The sequence below is a fragment of the Podarcis melisellensis genome (assembly GCF_964234715.1).
Source record: "Podarcis melisellensis genome assembly, chromosome: 1".
Lineage (NCBI taxonomy): Eukaryota > Metazoa > Chordata > Lepidosauria > Squamata > Lacertidae > Podarcis > Podarcis melisellensis.
In genome coordinates this window covers 74,834,303-74,856,728 of record NC_138528.1, presented here as the reverse complement: position 1 = coordinate 74,856,728, position 22,426 = coordinate 74,834,303, and the positions used below count along the sequence as shown (strand labels likewise).

At 41.0% G+C, this 22,426-nt stretch overlaps 1 protein-coding gene across 1 annotated transcript in view; it reads left to right on the top strand.

The window, feature by feature from the left end:
* The first annotated feature begins 5,472 nt into the window (after positions 1-5,472).
* The window catches only part of MUC5AC (mucin 5AC, oligomeric mucus/gel-forming), a 58,710-nt gene continuing 41,756 nt past the window's right edge, over positions 5,473-22,426 (top strand). The window contains exons 1-12 of the mRNA XM_081903505.1: positions 5,473-5,576; positions 9,282-9,407; positions 12,538-12,609; positions 13,245-13,506; positions 13,955-14,069; positions 15,057-15,147; positions 16,306-16,415; positions 16,636-16,852; positions 17,416-17,541; positions 19,067-19,184; positions 20,082-20,220; positions 22,201-22,311. Coding sequence (XP_081759631.1) covers positions 5,504-5,576; positions 9,282-9,407; positions 12,538-12,609; positions 13,245-13,506; positions 13,955-14,069; positions 15,057-15,147; positions 16,306-16,415; positions 16,636-16,852; positions 17,416-17,541; positions 19,067-19,184; positions 20,082-20,220; positions 22,201-22,311 — 1,560 coding nt within the window. The 5' untranslated portion in view covers positions 5,473-5,503. The remainder of the gene's footprint in view (positions 5,577-9,281; positions 9,408-12,537; positions 12,610-13,244; positions 13,507-13,954; positions 14,070-15,056; positions 15,148-16,305; positions 16,416-16,635; positions 16,853-17,415; positions 17,542-19,066; positions 19,185-20,081; positions 20,221-22,200; positions 22,312-22,426) is intronic.

The following is a 22,426-nucleotide window of genomic DNA, read 5'->3' as shown; positions in this document are numbered from 1 at the left end:
TGATTGTCCAGAACTTGTCCTTTCTTTGCTTCTCAAGATAATGAGAGGAATTAACTAAACCTAAGAGCAGTCTACTTCAGTCCTTGAGTCTGATCCAGTCTCATTGCTTTCCCTTCAGAAGCACAGAAGTGGCAGTTCTCTGATCATTATTACTGTAAAATCTAAATCCCTTTATAAAGAGTAAATCTTGAAGCACATTGCAAATATGTCCCTCCCCCCTTTCAAGCTCTCTTTTCTTAAATTCTTCAGCTCTGCTTTTAAAAACTTGAACTTTCTTTACCCCTCCACTTCAGAAAAAGATCTACCAAGAGTTAAAGGAGAAGGCTTTATCTACTGGAAAGCAAATGTAAACCATGGGGGAACAACCTGCAATAGTAACTTCACAGGATCTGAGGGGATGAACCACAGACGAAGTTAAAGGAAAGGGATAGGTCCAAGAAGGAAAGGAACTGGGGGACTTAGGTCAGAAACCTCCCTTAATGACAACCTCAGCTCTAGACACCTTCCTTCAACTCTTCTTTTGGTCTGGAAGAAATCTTGCAGCAAAACAGTGTAAGAGCCTTGTCACAGAACTCTATAAAATCTTGTTAATGAAACCAATTAAGCTCTAAGAACCTTGTTGATGAAACCAATTAAGCTCTATAACCCCCAGTTAATTAAAACAATTAGCACCTGGAATGAGCCTGAATTATATAGTTAAGCTTTGACAGATAAGACAAGAGCACGATTTAGTGCAAGGGGGAGGGGAGGAAGTGGTGCCTATCCACATCTTGTTGAACTCCTATCAACATCTTCACTCCTATCAACCTCAGCCAGTCAGCCTGGACAATGGTCAGACATGATGGGAGTTGCAGTCCAGCAGCAACTGAAGGGCTGTAAGACCCTTATAACTGATATAGTGGGTTAGATCCACCACAGTTTCCCCACAAATTGAAGCATCCCTTCTGTTCATAGAGGTGACTGCAATCCATCAGAGCCTACCACTAAGGAAATTGGATAGATTTTTTGTTGTTGTTGCCAATTCTTCTCGCTTCATCTGCCATGATGTTCCAAAAAGTCTTCCACACCTTCCGGAACAGATTTTTGGAGGAGGTCTCAAGAGATTGTTGGGAGTGAAGAACAGGAATTGATGGAGGTGCTTTCCTCATGGATTTTAGGATTCAGCCAAGTGGATCCTTACCATGAAACATGTCAGTAGCATTTGCCTTTGTAGGAGAAGCTTATGGCACAATTGTGCTGAATCACACAGTGGATAATGTTAAGCTATATGGCCAGGAAAAGGGGTATGAAAGTTTTAAAAAAGGATGCCCATCCTATGGCAAATAGAGACCAGTTATTTCAGTATTTTTACTGTCCAATATTAAAATATTATTTCTCTGCCAGTTTATTTAGGTACTAAGAACTATATGCTCTCATTGCATAATTAAGACATTGCAAAGTGGTTGAACAATCACATTTCTTCCTCTTTCTTTCATTCCTCAGAATCCCTCTCCCATGACAATGACAATCTACACCTATAAACAGTCACTCATTCTGCATATTTCTGATAATCAGATTTCCTGTGATACGGACACATGTGAAATATTAAAGAAAGTCATAGGTTGATGATGTTACATTGAATTCCAGCAGCAAATCCATATGATCAAAACTCGGGCCCCTGCCTGAAACCCAGGAAAGCCATTGCCAGTCAATGTAAACAACACACCTAGATGGGCTGATTCAGACAAGAGCGAGGTGGGCAGATCATTGTCTCTGCACTTGTTGGACTCATTATAAGGCAGTTTCCTATGTAAATGCAGTGTTGGCCTAGCACTGAGTAAGGATGCAGTCCTAATCCTACTTATATGGGGTTAAGCCCCATTGATTTCAATCTCACCCTACTTTGCGTTTTACTTTGTAGATGCTGTTTGGTTCTCAGTCAAATGAGTTGGTTGCTGGATTCGCAAGTTGCTTTGAAAGTAATAAAGGCTACATTAATTACAGCTTCTCCTTAATTATTTCTTTGAACAATATAATTCTATTTCATTGAATACACAACTCATATAAATTATCCCAGGTACAAGGTGCATCTTGCTTTGCAAAGGCAAGAAGAAAAATCTTAAGGTTGAATTTCAGTTTGTATATGATGCAAGTCATGAAGAATTGGAGAAGATATAATGATGTATCAGTTAGCATTTCTAAACTTTACTGTTGTTCCAAGAGGATGTACATAATGATTACAATCCAGAATGGTTGTGCACAGAAACACAAGAAGCTGCCTTATACCAAGTCAGACCATATTCTATCTAGCTCAGTGTTACGAACACTGACCAGCTCAGGGTTTCAGATGGGGGTCTCTCCCAGTCTTAATTGGAGGTGTTGGGGACTGAACCTAAGAGGGAACTTCTGCATGCACAGCAGATGCTCTACCACTGAACTACTGAGCTGCTGGGGCACTCATGTAGAAATGATAAATTATATCAGCTAATGCTCTGCTAATTTTTCCGTTCAATGTGTGAAACCACTGGCTTGTATCCGTTGGCCTCAGGTCTATGCAAACTCCTAAGGACTGGACTTGTCGTTCTTCAGTGGTTTAGACCACGAAACTTGAGCAAATATGGTATCAATATAAAACAATACAAACAGAACAAATAATGCAAATTAAACACAGTTCCCCCAAAGAAATCTGTGAGTCAACCCATTCTTCTAGGGAACAGAGACAGGAGTTTTTAGCATCTGATGAAATGTGTATAATGTTGTGGCCTGTCTAACTTCAATAGACAGCGTATATGTGGATGATACTTTCTGGTTGTTTTTGGATTCTTGTTCATGTTGTGCTTGGCTTATTCATATTATTTCTTTTTAGCAAACAACAACAATGGCCACAAAACGAACAATGGCTGCTTGGTTTGTCTTGCTCAGAGCCACAGTGCTTTCCGCTGACCAAAATGCTCAGCACTATTGAGTGCTTTGTTTCTTGTAGCGTCTTCCCCATTGCCAACCTTGACATTTATTCCTCCCTCACAAACATTAATGGGAGATGCCTTGAGCAGCCTGCTATATTTAAAATCCTTCAGTCAACTGGTTTCCTGAATGCATTTCAGCAACTGAGGAGGTCAGAGATGTGTTGCGTTGAAGTAAAAAGTATGGGGAAGCAGGAAGTGAGAGAGAAGTCATTATCAGAATCATTTGCAAGCACTATGGAAACATCTTCCACCTGAGTTATTTTTGTGTATCTGTTTTAAGAATGGCTTACATTTAGCCAGTCTAAAGTTGCCGTTGATTTAATTACCAATTAACTTGTCAATGCAAGTTTCCTCCATGGGCTGCGGGCTGAATCCACCAAAGATTATGGAATACTGCCAGCAGAACCTGACTCTTCATGCTCAATGGTTCTTATGCCACTGTGCAGAGAATGCCCGATCCCATCCCTATGTGTGGCATTCTTTGGGTTGTTATGGGCCACAGAAACCATAGAAGCAGATTATATAACATAATAGATGGAGGGACAGGCATTTACCAGCAACAAAGCCAGACTTTAGTTGCCCTTCTTTCCAGTAATTTCGAGTCTTGCTGACAATCCAATTTATTGAGTAATTTGTGACACGGTCCACATTTGTTTGGGCTTCATTCTTTCTGTCTAATATCTCTTGTAACCCTAATCCAGCCAATAGGTTTTTCCCAGAGTTTTGATTCATGAAGCAAAAGGTGATTGATGGTCTCTGCTGAGCTATTCTTATGTACAGTGCAAATTTATTATACTGCCGATTGGTGTACAAGGGAAACATTACATTCTCTGTCACCTTGTAAAGGTCTCACCACCCTCTCCCAGCTCAAACAAATTTGCCAAGCCTAAACAAATCCCCTTCAGCAAGAACATGACTTACAGGGCTAGATCTGTTGAATTAAGCGCTCGTTTTTGTGCAACAAGAGATGCCATGTATCGAAGAGCCTAGCAGGTAGATGTAATAGTTCTTTAAATAAAACCACTGGCCTGCTTACAAAAATGCTTACTGTCTAGCATTTACATTGTTCTGAATACAATGGTACCTTCTTAAAATAAATTCCTATAAAGCTACAGAGCTGGTAAAATATTTCTGCTGTGCAACGTGGGAAACAGGCTCATAAAATTTTATGTGGAAAAAATGGTGAGTGAGACCCTTTTCATTTCTATGTATACCATATGGATAGATATACAGTATATCTAAATATTTATGGGAAGTTATACTACCTGTTCGGCAATAGCAAAGATCTGATCTGCCAGGGGTTACTGGGCAGAATAACACACAAACTGAGGGAATGTGAATGTTTAAACATGAAGGATTGAGGAGTTGTCACATCTTCCATTTGCAAAGGCCTTCCTAAATGTGCACCCACCCATATACTTGAGATATGCAATTGAGGTGCATATAATGAGGGTTCTACATCTAAATCATGAGTCCAGGGGGCTCCCTACTGCAGACAGTTACCCTTCAACTTGTGGAGCTTGAAATGGGCATTTTCCCAAATAATGTTTTACCATAAACTCAATACTTCTTTTAAAAAGACAATGCCATTCATTAATCTCTACTGGTTTTCAGTATGGCCTATGTTGTCTGGCTATTGCTATGAAGCAGTTTGATCAGGGCTGTGTGGCTATGAGGTGTGTTGAGGCCATCACCTCAGGGTGGCAGGTTCCAGACAGCTGGGATGGGTGCTGCCACCATGCATCCACCACCACTCACCCACTGTCCACCCACCTACCACCTGCTTTTCTCTGGCTCCTTTTATTCCCTTGGAATAATGGTGGCTGTGGAGTAAGAGGTGGATTCAGCATTTTCAGTTTGGGCTGGAGCGGCAAAATGTCCTGGGCCAGCCCTGGCTTTGATTTTTATTCTGTTTTTATTTTTATTTAATATGATCTGTTTCAATGAATGTTAGTTTTAGCACTCACTCCTGACTAGATGGAAAGGGTAGTCCAAAAATTGTGCAAATAAGTAAATAAGTTTCGGGCTGCTAATCTTCATGTAATTTTGAGTTATCACGCCATTCCCAGCAAACACAGCAGTCAACACAAAACCTCTTCTGAAATTATGCGAGCCGCAATCATGAGATATGTCCTAGAACAATTTTTTCACACACACACACACATTGTAAGTCAACCACTTTCCTCTAAGGATTCCAAAATTACATTTGTTTTACAGGTCTTCCAAAAATGTTTTAATGAAAATTAGCCTCAAAGGAAGGATGTTCTCCACTGCTTGTTCCTCCTGAGTTCCTTCACAGGAAAAAAAAAGTCCCTTAAAATTAATACTCCTCCCCAGATGCAAATACACTTGGCCAGCCCCTGACAGAGTAAAAAAAAAAAATCATCTATTTACCTATGCACCTGCTAAAAATCTCTGAAGCCCCACCTCTTAGGAAACTTGTGAAACAATCTGGGAACTGAGCCAAAGTCCACACTCCTGCTATATAAGAGTCATCAAAAGACAGGTGCCTCCTCAGAAGCCTGTCGTTCGGTACCTGTTGCCGAATCCCAGCCAAGATGGGGACAGGCAGGGGGGCAAGGATACCACTATGGATACCAATGCTAGTGATCGCCTTAACATGCCAAAAAGGTAGGAAATTTTAACAGAACTTCATTCCCTGGGCAATAGCTAGTGCCTGCTTTCTCCATGGTCCGAAGGACTTTACAGTGATTTTGTTTGCTTTGCCTCATTAAATCTAATCAGGACTTTAAACATATTTGCCCTGTATTTTCCTATCACCATTCTAAAGACAATATGCTCAGGTTTCAGGGATATAAAATTCACTGCCCCAGTGCCCCGAGGCAGTCGTTTGGTAGATCAATAGGCCATGATCAGTAAGTAGATCAGCCTCAGTATAAAAGCCATTAAAAATTGGTTTCATCTTTTATGCTCAGACACTGATTGATTGATTTTTACTAGTACGAATGAGGTTTGTAAAATGTGATTGTTGAAAGGAGCAAACCTGGCAGGTTAATAAGGCAAAGAGAGAATTGTATATATTATTTGTAAAACCATATCACTGCATCATTAAGCAAGTCAGTAGCAAAACTCTTGCTGACTTTGATGAACTGAGTTCCAGTTTAAATCCAGTTATATTTGAGTGCAGCCATACAGAAAGGGGTACCAGAATAGGACTTTGTGCCGGTGGAGCATTTTTCAGTAGCCTTCCATGGAATCAAAGTATTCTGAAATAAGGGGCATACCATTGTGATCCATGGAACTAAAATGCTCTGCGAAAATGAGACAATACTTTTAAGGGAAACACAGGATTGAAAGCTTCTTTCCTTCTATCAGCATCTTCGATAGAGAACAATTTCAAGAGTCAACCAGTTCCATTCACATTTTCTTTCTGAGCCTAGAGCAAAAATGGATGCAAACTCTAGGTTCTGAAAATAGCACAATACATAGCTATTTGAAAACTAAACCAGCCAAGCCCAGAGCCAGTTATTTCCTCAGCAGTGCATCCACAGAGAGTGTTCTTGAGTTAATGACTTCTCTCTCTTCCCCTTCAATTGCAAATGTGTATTGAAACAGGATGGTTTCCACTTACAGCTACAATCTTCTATGTGGGCATCAGTAAATACAGTGAATACTTCACCACAGGACAGCTGGTGTAGGCTACATGGAATGAACTACATCACTATCATTACAAATCTGCCTTATTTAAGATCTCCTACCCATTTATACTGAAGAAATAGCATAGAATTCAGGACAGCTGTTTCAGGGAGAATTGCACATGATTTGTATGCAAGTAAGGGAAAGTTTGTTGGGGGTTTTTTGGGGGGGTGTTAAAGGTGGGTGGTCTAGAAGAGGAAGCTGCCCAAGGCTGATTCAACTGGTTCATGTTTTGGTATGATTTTGCATACCAACAACAAGAAGCTACACTGTGGCAAAAAATTGTGCAAATAGGTTTTGGTGTTCAGTCAATTGACAGGATTTTCAAAGGTCTAATGACCAATCCAACTCCTATCAAAATTATCACCTGGCTTAGGGTGGCGATAGATGCAAAGCTTAGTTAAAATGTCAACTTGGGATGCTGCAGCAGTTGAAGGGCAAAATCCCCCTTAGGGTTTTGTTATGAAAGGGATTGCAAATAGAATAGGCAATGTGTCATAATGGGTTAGATCCAGACTAAGTTAATCATGCTTTATTCTTTCAAATCAATGGGGTAAAGTTCCCCTGGACCAATATAAGCCACATTCAGTGGGTCTGCTCCACTAAGTCTCTTGATCCACACCAGTGTCTTTATATAAGTCTGTGGTGTACTTGCATTTGGAAGGACCTATCCACACTTATCTTGTCCCACCACTTTCCTCCGGGGAAACTCGCTCCTTACAACTGAATCACAGCAAATGTCAACTGGATTTTCCATGAATTGATGATTGCTCTGTTTCAGTGGGAAAGGGCAGGTTTTCCTAGGGAAAGCAATCTGGCAAGTGGAAAACTCCTGAGACTCATGCTTTCTAGGCATGGGACAAGGGGAAGTGTGGGTGAACGTGAATTCTGCACAGTTCTGGCCACCTTATCTCAATAACTGGGCAAGGTTAGTTCAAGGGATTAATGGGTTGGAGCAGTTTCCCACTCAGGAAACGTGAGCTTAGAAAAGAAGGGGGCTTTTTTCTTCAGAAAAGAAAGGTAACTAAGGGGTGAATTCTAGAGATTGACAAAAGCATGGATTGTGTTGAGAAAGTGGACACAGAGATGTATTTTCTCCCTCTCTCATGCCAGAACAGGGAGTTACCCAACGAAACTGATTAGCACTTGATTCAGGATAGATAAGAGAAAGTCCTTCATCACTTTACACACATTTATGGAATTTGATGCTGCAAGATGAAGGCATCTCTTAGGTGACTTTGAAAGAAGAGCAGAAAACCAGTCAGGGAGGGCAGGTTGTTAACCATAATAATTAAGTGGAACCTCCATGTTCATGCAGTACAAATCTGAATAGAGTATCAGCTGTGTGGCGTGAGGGGGAGAGTGGGAAAGGTCTGCTGCCTTGATACTCTGCTTCTGCTGGGAAGGGTCAGAGCTCAGTGGTAAAGCACATGCTTTCTCCAGTGGAGTGAACTCTCTAAGAACTGAAAGCATCTGATGCTTTACAAATGGGAAAGCCACAGATAATCGTAGAATCATAGACTCTGCCTAAAAACCTCCCATGAAGAAGAATCCACAACTTTATGAGGGAGTCTGTTCCTCTGTTGAATAGCTCTTACTATCAGAAAGTTCTTACTGATGTTTAGCCAGAATCTCCTTTCTTGTAACTTGAAGCCATTGGTTCAGGTCCTACTTTCCAGAGCAGGCGAAAACAAGCTTGGTCCATCTTCCATGTGACAGCCCTTTAGATACTTGAAGAAGGCTATTATCCTTCCTCTCAGCCTGCTCATTCCCAAGCTAAACATACCCAATTCCCTCAACCATTTCTCATCAGGCTTTGTTTCCGGGCCCTTGCTAATCTTGGTTGCCTTCCTCTGCATAGCTTTCAGGTTGTCAATATCTTTCTTAAATTGTGATGCCCAGAACTGGACACAAGACTCCAGGTGTGGTCTGACTAAGGTGGAACAGAACAGTACAATTACTTCTCTTGTTCAGGACACTATACTTGTGTTGATGCAACCTAGAATAGCATCGGTCTTTTTCTTTTCTTTGTTTTACTGCTGCATCACACTGTTGACTCATGCTAAGCTTGTGGTCTACTAAGACCCCTAGATCCTTTTCACCTGTACTACTGGCAAGCTAGGTGTCCCCCATCTTAAATTTGTGCAGCTGGTTCTTCCTGCCTAAGTGTAGAACCTGACATTTGTCTGTATTGAAATTCATTTTTCTAGCATGAGATCAAATTTGTGGGTCTGCCTACTTGTAAGTGAGCCTGCCTGTGTGCTGAGACACCCATGCACAATATGCCTCCATGGTCTGAAGCATAGGACAGGTCTTTTAAAATACTGATGCTTAGACTTCAGAGTGCCCTTTCCTGAGAATTTCACATAGTCTCTTCCATTCTTGGTTTCAGATAGCATGCTAAAAGCAACTTTGTTTAGCTGGGCTTTTGAAAGAGGAAGGGAATGGCTTTAGGAGACTGGTTGATGATTTGAAAATTGTATTTTGAGCTGATGCCAGTTCCCCCACCTATGATGTTTTGTATGTAGTTTTACTTGTTAGCTGTTAAGTTGATGAGCCAGGCAAAAATATTTTTAATGAAGAAATGAATTAAAGTTTGGTCAAATCCTGTGCCTTTGCCTTTTGCTAGTTAGCAGAATTGTTGCAGTCCCTTTCTCACTGTTTTAACTGTTGCCACAGTCAACACCCAGGTTGAACAATCCCAGTATGAAGACCAGCAATCCCAGTATGAAGACCAGCAGTATGATCAACAGCAGCAGCAGTCAAATTACGACTATCCATCTGTGCAGCCGACACATGATGACCGTAGGTGTTTCTAACTTCATTTGGACTCCAGCGCTAGCCAGATACGTTTGCAATGCCAGTTGCCAAGCCATAATTATTTCTGTCTTTCCCATTTTCTTGGTCTCTGCTTTAAATTCCTACATGGTTTTGCATCCCAGCCTCTTAGTAGGCAATACTGAAGATGAGGCAATACTGAAGCTAAAGGTTTTCTGCTTTAGCTCACAAAGTGATTGATTGCACGCCCCTCTAAGTTGCACCTGTTCCTTTTTGCTCTGAAAATGAAAACTGAGCTCCTCAAGCTATTAATTTGTTATCTTTGGGAACATGTAGGGTGTTAAGGCTTGATTCTTAGATAGTGTACAGTGGATAAAGTTTTGTTTATCTTGAGATTATGCTAATTTCCATCAGTCAAAGAGCAAGCAAACACCCTCATGCGAGGCAGGTATCTAATCTAGAACTATGTTTACATTGCATAGGTGTTTGCGCAGCACACAAATATATTACGTGTGAGCATGGGTGTACACCCATGTGGTACACCCATGATAGTGGGACATTTAAATACATCTCTTTGTGCTTAGAAGTTCTAAACTGCATCACTCCCAACTGGGACAGGTCCAGCATATCCGCGTAGTAATTTTATCATTTTGGAAATGCCTAAGAATGTTAGATTGTGTTTTTGAATAATTAGAGAAAGCTGTTTGCATGGCTCACTGGCAAGATCACCTTCCTTTCTACAATAAATTGCACACTGTCCATTTTACATAATATGCTTAAAAACTGGCTCCCTTTTAGCTAAAGTAAGAATGACAGTTTGAACAGAACTGACAGGGAGAAGCCAAAGTTAAAGAGATTCAGAAAAGAACAATACAAAGCCCCTTTAAATTCAATGGAAGAGTTAAATGTGCTGTTGAACACTGGCTTTTATCACTGTGCAATTTACAATCAAATTTATCTGTTCTCTTGCTTTGCCTTAACCTAATATTAATTGGGTTTCACACTCTGTGCAATCTACAAACTATGGGGAATAGCCAACGAAATCAGGGTAAAACCTCTGAAATTTATGGACTTAATTACTTACATCAATTGATTTCGATGAGTCATCTCTGAGTATGACTAACTTTGGATATTGCCCAGTTAAATAGAATTAAAGAATTCTTAGGTAAATTTCTTTGACACAAGTTATGCAAATGATAACCAAAGTGGTTCTTAAAATAAACTATGGTATTCATTTCATATACTATATTCTATTTATGGTAGGAGCTGTAAAAGATCAAAATTATTCACATTTTGAATCATCCAAGATACACGGAGCTAGTTTTGTATTGCTTTTAAAGGCAGGCTAAGTCTTGCACTAAGTAATTTTTTATAACTTTTCTGCATCTCATTATCTTTTATATTTTTTGCAAAAAAAACCAACAACACAGAAAAGAGGGACTTTCTGGGGGAACTGTAGAAAGCTTTATGTTTCAAACTGTAGAAATTCTTACATAAAAAACTGCATATGACTGGAACCTCAGTCTCACATAAACTACAAATGTTGGTGAATCCTAGTAGGTAGGAAGGAAACCTCCTCTCTTCTTGTATGTTGCAATAGCCCTTATGTTGAACAGAATCTATGTTTTTACTGCAAAGGGGCAAGCACTGGTGTGGGAATATCTGGAAGTAATTCCTGCATCATGGCTAGCCCATAATGAGATTTCAGAAATGATAAAAGAGGCTAAGACAAGGAGAACCTACTGGATCAGGTCAATGGCCCATCTAGTCCAGCATCGTCTTCTCACAGTGGCCACCCAGATGCCTGTGGGAAACCCTCAAATGCTGATATCCTTTCCTCTCACACCAGGTTTAATGAACTGCTACTTCAGTGTAGCAACACAGAACGACTATAATTACACACACAGTTAAACCATGGTTTGTTTAAACCATGGCTAGGTTAACAAACCACAGCATATCATCTTATAGACAAGTAAGCAAGCCACAGTTTATTTTCCCAAAGTATGTTTCGTTTCTAGCATTCTGCCTCTGTAACTTGGCAATTGTCTCAGGCAGGATGGCCAAATGAACCAAGGTAAAGCAGCAAGGCTGCTGGGTTTGGACAAAATGTCAAACCTTTGTTAATATAAGCCATGGCTGAAAAGCCAACAACAAACCATGGTGTGTCATAGTATGTGACCAGAAAACAAACTATGCTTAATCTGTTTGACTACAGCTTTGAATATTAAAACAAACAACTCTGATTCAACATATGATGGCTTCATGTTACATGTAATCCAGACCAAGACCATGCTATTATAGATGCTGCTGTTTGTTATGCCTAGATACATCCAGCACAAATCTCTTTGTATGCAAGTTCAGAAACAAGATATTCCATAAAACATAATCACATTTTGTTTGAGCCAAACACAGTGAAAGGATTTAATCCCTCTCACGTTGCTTGCAGTGTATATGATGCCCTTTCACAAAGCAAAAGGAAAGCAATTAATTTACAATGTGACTAGTTTTACCTGGAAGAGGCTGGTATCATATTCAAGTTACCGTATGCTCCACATGAGAAAAGCCTCATTACATGAGTAAAGTTGGTACCATTTTGGTTATTTTGACAAGTTGTATTTGGTGCCAATTCTGACAGAACACTTTTGACATTTTATTTCTGCAGAAAGTGGTAGGTAGTGTCACACCAATAATTTCCTCATGTGCATATCTGAACACTTAGTTAAGAATTTTTTTTTAAGCAGAAATTTTGTGCCTACTTACTTGAGAAGAAATCTCAGTAAACTCACTGGGGAATCACTTTCAGGTAAATATGCACAGAATTGGGCTATCAGTATGACAAATCTCAGGATTTCATCACCAGCCACTTGGCCTCTACCTTAGAATCCTTTAATAGCTCACTAGAATTTGCATTTAAAAGCCACACTATCCAGAATAGAAATGGGGGGGGGGGTTGAGAATCATAGTTGAACTCTCATTGCCTCAGCCATCAAGACCAACAGTAAGAGATTGTGGAAGTTGTAGTTCAGATGGTCTGGAGAGCGCCAGGCAGGGGGAAGCTGCATTAGAGCTTTATTCATCAAATGGATTTGGAGATATCTCTCTATTATTTCATTATGGAAATGCTGGTACAAGCTGTAATCATATTTATTTCCATCAGCTTTTGTCAAACCATCTCGTAGTCCTCCTGTGACCATCATCCCTCCCATGAGAACAACTCTGGCTGTGAAAGGTAAGTAAACCACAAACCACATTCTTGTGTTTTAGACAATAATCTTCCACTCTCTGGGTGAACTTCAACAAATGAGTCCTATCAGTGGCAGCCCTATGCAAGGACTTCCACTTGTGCAATGGGGCTCTTCCCCCGCTCCTCTTCCCCATCTCCCCTGTGTCCTCCCCCACCACCATTGGCTCTGGCGAGTTGGGAGAGTGCCCAGATTGGGGTTGGGGAGGTGGGGTGGAAGGGAGGGGGGTTATTCCATATGGCAAGCTGAAATGCTTTCCTTGACGGAACTATTCCATTAGCAAGAAGTTGGATTCCTCCCACTGATCCAAGTTCCATTCCATTCACTTCAAAGGCTCTTTAGCAGCTGTATTCCAGAAAGGAAGATTGCAAAACTGAACCTTAGTATCCTATCGGTTAGAAATGGACTAGGAAGAAACAAAGGAAAGGGAAACAACCCATGGGCTTCCCTTCAAGGTCAAACAACAGATCAAGAGCAAATAAAAGAATATCATGTGGCCATATTTTATAGAAATGTAGATTTTGAAGATAAACTGAGGATGATTCTTGGATGAATGGATAGGTGGGTGGGTGGGTGAGCAAAGGATTTGGGTAGAACCTTACAGATTATTTTGAATCCACAGCTGGAAACTCTGCTCACAATGGGAGAGTGTGTAGCACATGGGGCAACTTCCATTTCAAGACCTTTGATGGGGACATCTACCATTTCCCTGGCACCTGCAACTACGTCTTTTCCTCCCACTGCAAATCTGATTATGAAGACTTCAACATCCAAATAAGGCGCTCTGTGGTTGAGAATGCTGCCATTATCAGCCATATCATCATAAAAATTGATGGAGCAGCCATTGAACTGACCCCACACTCCATTACTGTCAATGCAGAACAGTAAGTTCAGTTACTTTACTAACGACCTTATTAATGCTATTGGGGCCAACAACACAGAGTGGCTGTGTGGTACAGGAGCAAACAGCTATGCATAGTCCAAGGTGGGTCATAAATGCCACAGCTTTTATTGGTTGTAGCTGTAGTTCACAGGCTCCAGTGTTTTCAGAGAGCAACGATCCTATCATCAGGCACCTAAAGTGCTGGAATAAGGCTGATTTATAAGTGAAAGTGTTAAGAGAAAAGTGTCTTTGCATGAGAATAGTCATGGTTAGACCTGGGTCACATCAGTCTTCAAGTCATATAAGAATGGTGTAGTTTCATATGCTTGAATCATGTGTCTGTTTATATTGAAGGGATGTCATGAATGTTCTTAAAAAGATGAATTAGGTTTTTGTCAACGAGAGGTTTTCTATTTGCCACCTTCAGTTGCAATTTGCTTTATCCCCAGTGTCCAGCTGCCCTACAGCCACTTGGGAATCTTGATGGAGACAGTCTCAGGTTACCTGAAAATTGTTTCCAAGCTAGGCTTGGTGATCATGTGGAACCAAGAGGATGGCCTTCTGGTAAGAATATGAATGCTCAATATGCTGTTTTGTAACGAACAACCATGACACTATTTATCTTGTGTTTGTTAGCAAGTAAGTGGTGATTAAAAGTATTTGCAATTTAGATGTGATGCCCTCCATTTCGTTTTGAAATTAGGAAAAAACAAATTTGCCTGTATTCGGCATTGAAGATTACCTAATGCAAGATTACCTTCTTCTTAGTAAAGAGGGGGGAAACAAGATGAAAGCTGTTGCTAAAAATTAATCACTTTTCTCATGTAATCAGCATTCCTGAGTGCATATCTTTTAGAGAAAGGTCTTGAGCCACACGCTTTAGAATATAAAAGCACAAGCACAATCCAGCACTTAAATTCAGACTATTTTAAAAGTGAAATGTAAAGATAGCTACAACTCTTGAGATTTTTTTAAAAGGGTTGTTTTTTGTTTTTGTTTTATTTTACTCATGAGTGACTTCATAAGTCATGCCTGATATTGCGAACCAGAATGATTATTCAATATATCCTTTTGCTCTCTTGAGCTCTTGGATCATTTCTTTGGTGGTCTGGTCATTATGTTTCATCATGTTAATATCTTAATTCAGTGGGTTGCATCAAAACTTGAAGGGGCAGAATTGCACTAACCAGACATTCCTACAGGCAGAAGTGATGAGTGTGCTTCCTTTTTTTTTTTTTCCTCTTCTCTCTTCAGCCCCACATGCCCCAGGGGAGCCTGTCAGACAAACATGGAAGATGATGTGGGGAAGGGTTCAAGGAAGAAGGGGAAACTGTTCTAAGAATAGAGAGTAATCAAAATGAGCCATTCAAAATTAGCTCAGTCAGGTAGTAAATATTTACAAGCTCAATCAGCTTGTAAATATTGGGTTCATCTATACATCAGTTGTTCACCACTCTCATGCAAAACCAGCCATCAGCTCTCATTTTTATTCATCATATTCAACACTGTGCTTTCACTATACTTATCTCTTGCTTCCCCTATTTGTTTTAGCTTGAACTGAATGAGAAATATGCTAATCAGACTTGTGGACTTTGTGGAGACTTCAATGGAATCTCAACTTTCAATGAATTTGTTTCTAACAGTAAGTATACACCACCACCCCACAACAATGCACACAGGCAGTTCTGTTATTGCTTCTGAAAGTTCGTTTGTAAGACGGCAATGTTTATATTGGCAAACACTTGTGAAAGGCTGTGTGGCATTTTAAAAGGACCAAGGCTCGTCTGTTGAAGTGATCTCTTGCAAAAATTGCAGTCTTTGTTTCCCCTGTCTATTTTGTAGCTAATTGTGTAAATGGTCTATTACATCTTTAAAACATGAGTATATATTTTTTTAATGTGGGAACAGGGCTCCCAACTTCGAATATACGAACATAGGAAGCTGCCTTATACCATTGGTCCATCTAGCTTAGCACTGTCTATGCTGGCTGGTGTCAGCTCTCTAAGGTTTCAAACATGGGTCTCTTCTAGTCCTACCAGGAGACACCAGGAATTGAACATGGGGCCTTCTCTATGTAAAACACTTGCACTACCACTGGCCCTTTCCTGAGTTTGTGTCAAGCAAGGAGAGTAATGATGTAGCAGAGAACATCCTCCTCCAAGTTTCTGACCTGGCTATATCTTGTCTCCCTGACCTTTGCCACTACATAGTGCTAGTCTGGGATGCAGGATCTTTCAAGGCAGATGTGGGTAGGATTCTTTCATGGAAGTTTGAAAGAGGGCAGACCTACATTCTGTTTTTGGTCTTATGCACCAACCCATCTGTCTTAAAGGATAACAGCCCATCCAGCAGGGAATTCACCATGGATCTTGAGCAACTTCTGGTTTGATGGGGCCAGGAAGGCATCTTGGTTGGGATTGCCAACAAGATGATGCAGACAGATGTGGGTGTTTTTACTTTAACCTCATTGACCTTAGTAGGAACTATAGCTGTTAGATTAATCACAACTTGGAATTTGTTAATATATAGGTATGGGACAAGAATCTGGGCTTTCTTGAGGTAAATGGGTAGGGGTGGGGACTTTTAAAATATATCTTTCCAGTAGTTGACCTGCTGTCACCTCATGGGCTCAAGCTCTTGCTTCTACATCCATCTGCCAAACTTATCTGGCATAAAGAAAATAAAGATGTGGCCTGTGCCACCCTGGACCAGTAGGGTTGGCTGTACCCTATCTACTCCTGCTCTAACTATAATTTTAGGATGACCATTTTGAAAATAATGCTAGTCATACTTATTGCAGACATCAAACTGAATCCTGTGCAGTTTGGAAACATGCAGAAGATGGATGGACCCACCGAAGAATGCCAAGATCCTGCCCCTTCAGCTGCAAGCAATTGCAGTCAGGAGTTTGTAAGGATTCTTTTTGTTGTACCTTCTTTTTAAGGGAGATCTGATATTTTCTTTCCCTTTGCTTTGTCTTCAGGGAGTGCAAAAGACACTGAGACAATGAACCTTTGGAAATAAATGCTAACTTACAAATATCATTGGTTAAAATCAGTAGTAGTTCAATAGCTAACTGGCGCTTTACGAAGCCCATTGATTACACACACTGTCTATTTCCTACTTCCAGAGTACTGTCTGCCAAACAGTATTGACTGGTGAAGCATTCATGGGCTGCAATGCACTGGTTGAAGTACAAGATTACATTGATGCTTGCGTAGAAGACTTGTGCAGCTGTGATAAGTCTGCCACTGATTACTGCATTTGCAACACCTTTGCTGAATATTCCCGGCAATGTGCCCATGCTGGTGGACTGCCAATGGAATGGAGGACAGAAGATCTGTGTGGTAAGTATCTCTGAAAGGCACTTCCGCCTCTCTGGGTCAGACTTAATTAATCATAATGTGGGGGGCACTGTTGTAGGCCGTCTAGCCTAAACCTTTCCTTAATACAGAAATCCAGTAAGCCCAACAGATGGTTGCCCAGCCTCTGCTTAAAGACCTCTAGTGAGAGAGGGAACTCTCCAACCCCATGCAATGGATTCCATTCTTGAATAGAACTTTCCATCAAAAAAATTCTCCTCCTGTTCCACTGAAGTCTACCCCCTGTAGCTTAAGCCCATTTGATTTAGTCCTGTCCTCTGGGGCAGCAGAAGACACAATTTTTCCCTGTTTGGTGCAACAGTTCTTCATGTATTAGATGTGTGCTTTCTTGTCTCTGCCTAGTATACATATACCCAGTTTCTTAATTTTCCCCTCACTGGGCTTGTTTTCCATACTGCTGCTTAAAAAAAAACCTCACCAGAACATAAAACACCTTTTGTTTAAAGCAATTTCACCTCAAGAAAACAACCAACACAAAAATTACATAGTGGGTCATCTAATGTTTCTTAATACATGTCTCCTTTCAGCCAAGACATGCCCTTTCAATATGGTGCACCAGGAATGTGGCTCCCCCTGTTCTAATACTTGTACCAATCCCGAAAGGTCCCAGCTCTGTGAAGATCATTGTACAGATGGCTGCTTTTGTCCACCAGGTAAGTCAACAAACAACATTAGGCTGACAGCAGGGGCTCTGGATATTAATAGCTTTCCATAGAAAACAGCTCCCTCAGTTACAGTTTTAAATGAGATAGTCATGATTGCTATCCTCTGCTATGAAAATTAAGGGTGGTTCTTAACCCCCCCCCCCCCACTTTTGGATTTATTTTGGATCTTGTTTTTTCTATATATCTTTATAGAGAGCTTTTGTGGATAGGCAAATTAAAAATTTAATATATGCACACTTCTTTGCATATTTTAATTTTATTTTTAAAATGTTTTCAATTATTTTTTAATACTTCTTGCTGGAAAGGTCATACACTCTTGCAGAAAGGCAAACTAGAAATACATACAATCAAAAAGATCGTTCTTTTTCATTTTTAAAAAAATGCATGTATTTATTTATTTCATGCTGAAGTGCTGGTGCTATTCTGAGTAACTTTCAGTTTCAGTGGGTGATGCTTAGTTCTAGTATTAGCAGAAAGAGGGAAAAAAGAAATCCCTGTGAATTTTGCTGAGATTGAATGACTGGCAAGTTTTATGAGGGCAGGGTGTTCAGTTGGATGGCTCAATGAACTGATCCAGCATGGTAGCTTGTATGCTCTTAAAACAAAGCAAACCTGGTCAAGAACACACACACACACACACACACACACACACTACTACTACTACTACTACTACTACTACTACTACAGGTGTTTAATGTGTGGGAATGTTGAGGGTGGCAGGAAAGGATATATTGATTATTAATATCCTTCCCAACTTGCACTAGCAAGTTTCTTCACTCTGCTAGAGTGCATTCCCCTTCTTACAGAGCAGAAAACTGGTTGCAAACTCATGTGAGTTTCTTAAGACAATAAACAATTCAATCCAGATTGAGATATGTTCTAATATTCCTGATAAGACCCCTTTTGAATCCCTCCTAAAAGAATAAAGACACCACAGTCTTATTCATAAGTAACAAAAAGTAGTTTTACTCACAATCAGGCAGAGCACAGTGTGATCCCTGAAGGCAGGCTTTAGGCTTAAAGTTACACACATGTACAAACAGGTTTACCTCATATGGGAGATAACATGGGGAACTGCTGTGGCAGCGAGCAGTACAGTCCAGGTGATGCAGGAAGCAGACAGGACAAACGGGAAGGTCGAAAAGGGGAAGGTGGCAGCGTGACTTGCCTTTTACCAGGTCTGGAAAGGTCATGCCCACCTACTAGTCACATGCAAGGAAGGATGCTCCAGGCCAGGAAGACAGGAAGTTTTGACTGGCTGAACCAAACATTCCCTTGCATGTCCACTCTAGCAAAACAAGGAACGTTGTACTTGACTGCTCCCAGTGGATTACATCCCACATAATGCAGCTCCCACAATGCCAATTTCTCAAGCTACTGGAAAATGGTAACATGGTAGGTTGCCATCAGGAGTCTGGCATGACAATACCAAAGTCAGTGGAATGGTGTAATGTGCCTCACAGATCTTAAAAACAATGAAACTGATACCTAACCTACCTCCTTATTCTTTTAGGCACTGTGTTTGATGACATAAGCAACTCTGGTTGCATCGCTGTGAAGGACTGTCACTGTACTTACAATGGAGACACTTATTCTCCTGGAGCTTCTTTTGCATCCCAGTGCACTGCATGGTAAGACACCCACATCTGCTCATTCCTAGTGCCTAAAAAATAAATGTGATGGGAATAATGACTCAAGCGTAGAATGTTGTGGTATTAAAAAAAAATCTCAGTATTGATGTTTACTACTTTAGTGTCAATTGCGTCAAATGCTAAAACACTGCAGCATGGAGCCACATGGATGCTCCCTTGGGTTCCGTGACAGAAGAAAGGTAGACTATAAATGATATGAAACAAAATAAGCTACAAAATACTGAAAAAACACCAACTGACAGGCATCAGATTAATATGAGTGAATTAATATGGCTGAATGTCAAGTACAGGTATCCATATTCAAAGGATATCCTGCTGTTTCTAGGATATCCCTCCAGGTATATTTGACATCAAAATTCACAAAGAAGGGGAGATATTTGAGGATTTTTTTAAAGGAGCAGGTTAATGTCATTGTGAAGGAGGAGGTGGAGGAGAAACCCCATTTTTAAAATAAAAAAACAACAACCCATTGAATGCATTCATATTGTATATGAAGGAGATGAAGGTTTAAAGAGGCTTTTGTTCAAATATGCAACATCAATCCATTTCTATTCCAAAATTAACGAAAGGGCCCCATTTCGGCAGTGTGTTATGAAATATAAAGCCTTCAGGAATACACGGGTTATGATTTATTGTTTATTGTTTCAACGTCTTTCAAAAACAGTTAGTAACATTGCTATAGCTCATCAAGGAACATTGGATTACCTACAGAAAAGTTGTTCATTAATAAAAGACCACAACCTACAGCAGCACTTAAGGAAAGGGAAATAAGTGTATTAAAATAGCCTAGCTTTAATTATTGTACTTTTCTTTTTTGCTTGTTTTGTTTTCCTTGTGTACACTGTCACCTGATGCACACCACTCTCTTCTCTTCAGTACATGTACTGGAGGCCAGTGGGCCTGTGTCAGCCTTGACTGCCCCGGAATGTGCTCTGTTGAAGGAGGCTCCCACATCTCCACATTTGATGAGAAACGCTATTCGGTCTTTGGGGACTGTAGCTATGTCTTAACTAAGGTAACCAAAAGGCAATATTTAACTTTCGGTGAGGTTTTGCATTGGAGAAATCCCCACATGCAGGGGTCGAAATGGCTTGGTTAGAATGTTGCAGGAAAAAGGTTTGATTTAATTAAGCTATTGACATCAACAGTAATTTTCTGTACACAGGAAACCCCAGCAAAAAGTCCAACATAAAATAAGTATGTTGATGTCAGCAGCCTTTTGCAAAAGTCCCATAGGAAAGAACTGCAGTTGCCATGCTTTGGGGATTTCATATGCAACTGTTCAATTCAGCCTTCCTCAACCTGGATATTTTGGTCAACAACCCCCTTCAGCACCAGCCAGCATGGCCCTGGTCTGGGATGATGAGAGTTGGAATCCAAAAACATCTGGAGGGTACTAGGTTGCGGAAGGCTAGTTTAATTCACAGCTGTTTAAGTATTGCAGTGTATTCCTCAGACTGGGAAACCAAGCACATAGAGTATTTTTTAGTGGCTGGGCAGATGGAATGGGGCCTGGAAAATCTTGGGTCTGAGTCCCTATAGATTTTATGTGTATGCTACATCCGAAGGACACAGCCTCATTGACAAGGCTCATCTCACAAAACGCCGATTGAGACTAAGCTAGTTGGACTAGGTAAAGGGACCCCTGACCATTAGGTCCAGTCCTGACCGACTCTGGGGTTGCGATGCTCATCTCGCTTTATTGGCCGAGGGAGCCGGCGTACAGCTTCCAGGTCATGTGGCCAGCATGACTAAGCTGCTTCTGGCGAACCAGAGCAGTGCACAGAAACGCCGTTTACCTTCCCGCCGGAGTGGTACCTATTTATCTACTTTCACTTTGACGTGCTTTCGAACTGCTAGGTTGGCTAATTGGACTTTAAAAAGGTAAAGGTAAAGGTACCCCTGTCGGTATGGGCCAGTCGTGTCCGACTCTGGGGTTGCGTGCTAATCTCGCTTAAGAAGCCGGGAGCCAGCGCTGTCCGAAGACACTTCCGGGTCACGTGGCCAGCGTGACGAAGCTGCTCTGGCGAGCCAGCACCAGCGCAGCACACGGAAACGGCATTACCTTCCCGCTATAAAGCGGTACCTATTTATCTACTTGCACTTGGGGGTGCTTTCGAACTGCTAGGTGGGCAGAAGCTGGGACCAAACGACGGGAGCTCACCCCGCCGCGGGGATTCGAACTGCCGACCATGCGATCAGCAAGTCCTAGGCACTGAGGTTTTACCCACAGCGCTACCCGCGTCCCATCCATTTGGACTTAGTTCCCATTAAATTAATGGGACTTGAGCTTAGCCAATACTTAATTTCAATGGGGCTAAAGTATGACTACATCCAGTCCAGAAGCTTTCACTTCAAATCAGCACCTCTCCTCAGATTACTTCCTATATAAAGCCCTAAGCCAGGGATGGGGACCCTGTGGCCTCCGGACAGTCAGAGATGATGGGAGTTGTAGTTCAGCAGCATCTGGAGGTGTTGGTCCAGCAAAACACTGGGAGCTCTTTTACCTCATGAGCCCTCTTGCCCATTAAGATAATGGAGAGGATGCCCTATTCATGTGCTAGCTCCTTGCAATGAAATATCAATGGGAGCAAGGGATAGACCTTTTACAGCACTGGCTCCTATTCTGTGAAACACCCTTCTAAGAGAAATGTCAATTCTATGATCTTCCTTGCCTTTCAAATACAAGGTAAAGTATGCTTGTTTAGGCAAGCTCTTAATCTTCCATAGGAACTTGGCATGATATTTGACTTGCTAAATTATCACGTTTTAGCCTTATTTATATCATACTTTGTTTTTTAAAACATGTTAGCAACGTGTTATAAAAACAATATTATATTGTTTTAATTGTGGGAAGTTGCCCCATATTGACAACGAAAAGCAGGCTGTCATTATTTTAAATAAACAACCCAGCTAGCTCAAAAGCCATGCGGTAATGGTTATATAAAAAGCCAAGCATTGCATGCTGCCTACACACTGTGTTCTTCACTTCCAGCTCTGTGACAGTAAGGCCTTCACTGTTCTGGGAGACATTCGAAAATGTGGCCTGACAGACACCGAGACCTGCCTGAAAGGCATCGCCATCGACATAGATGGAGGAGAGACAGTAAGTATGGAAAACAAGGCCAACTATATGCTCAAAAGGGAGATTACACACTGATTTATAGAAGCACTCCTTCCGCCCACAGTGAAACAGCAAATATGTTCAGTCTTATGCAAAA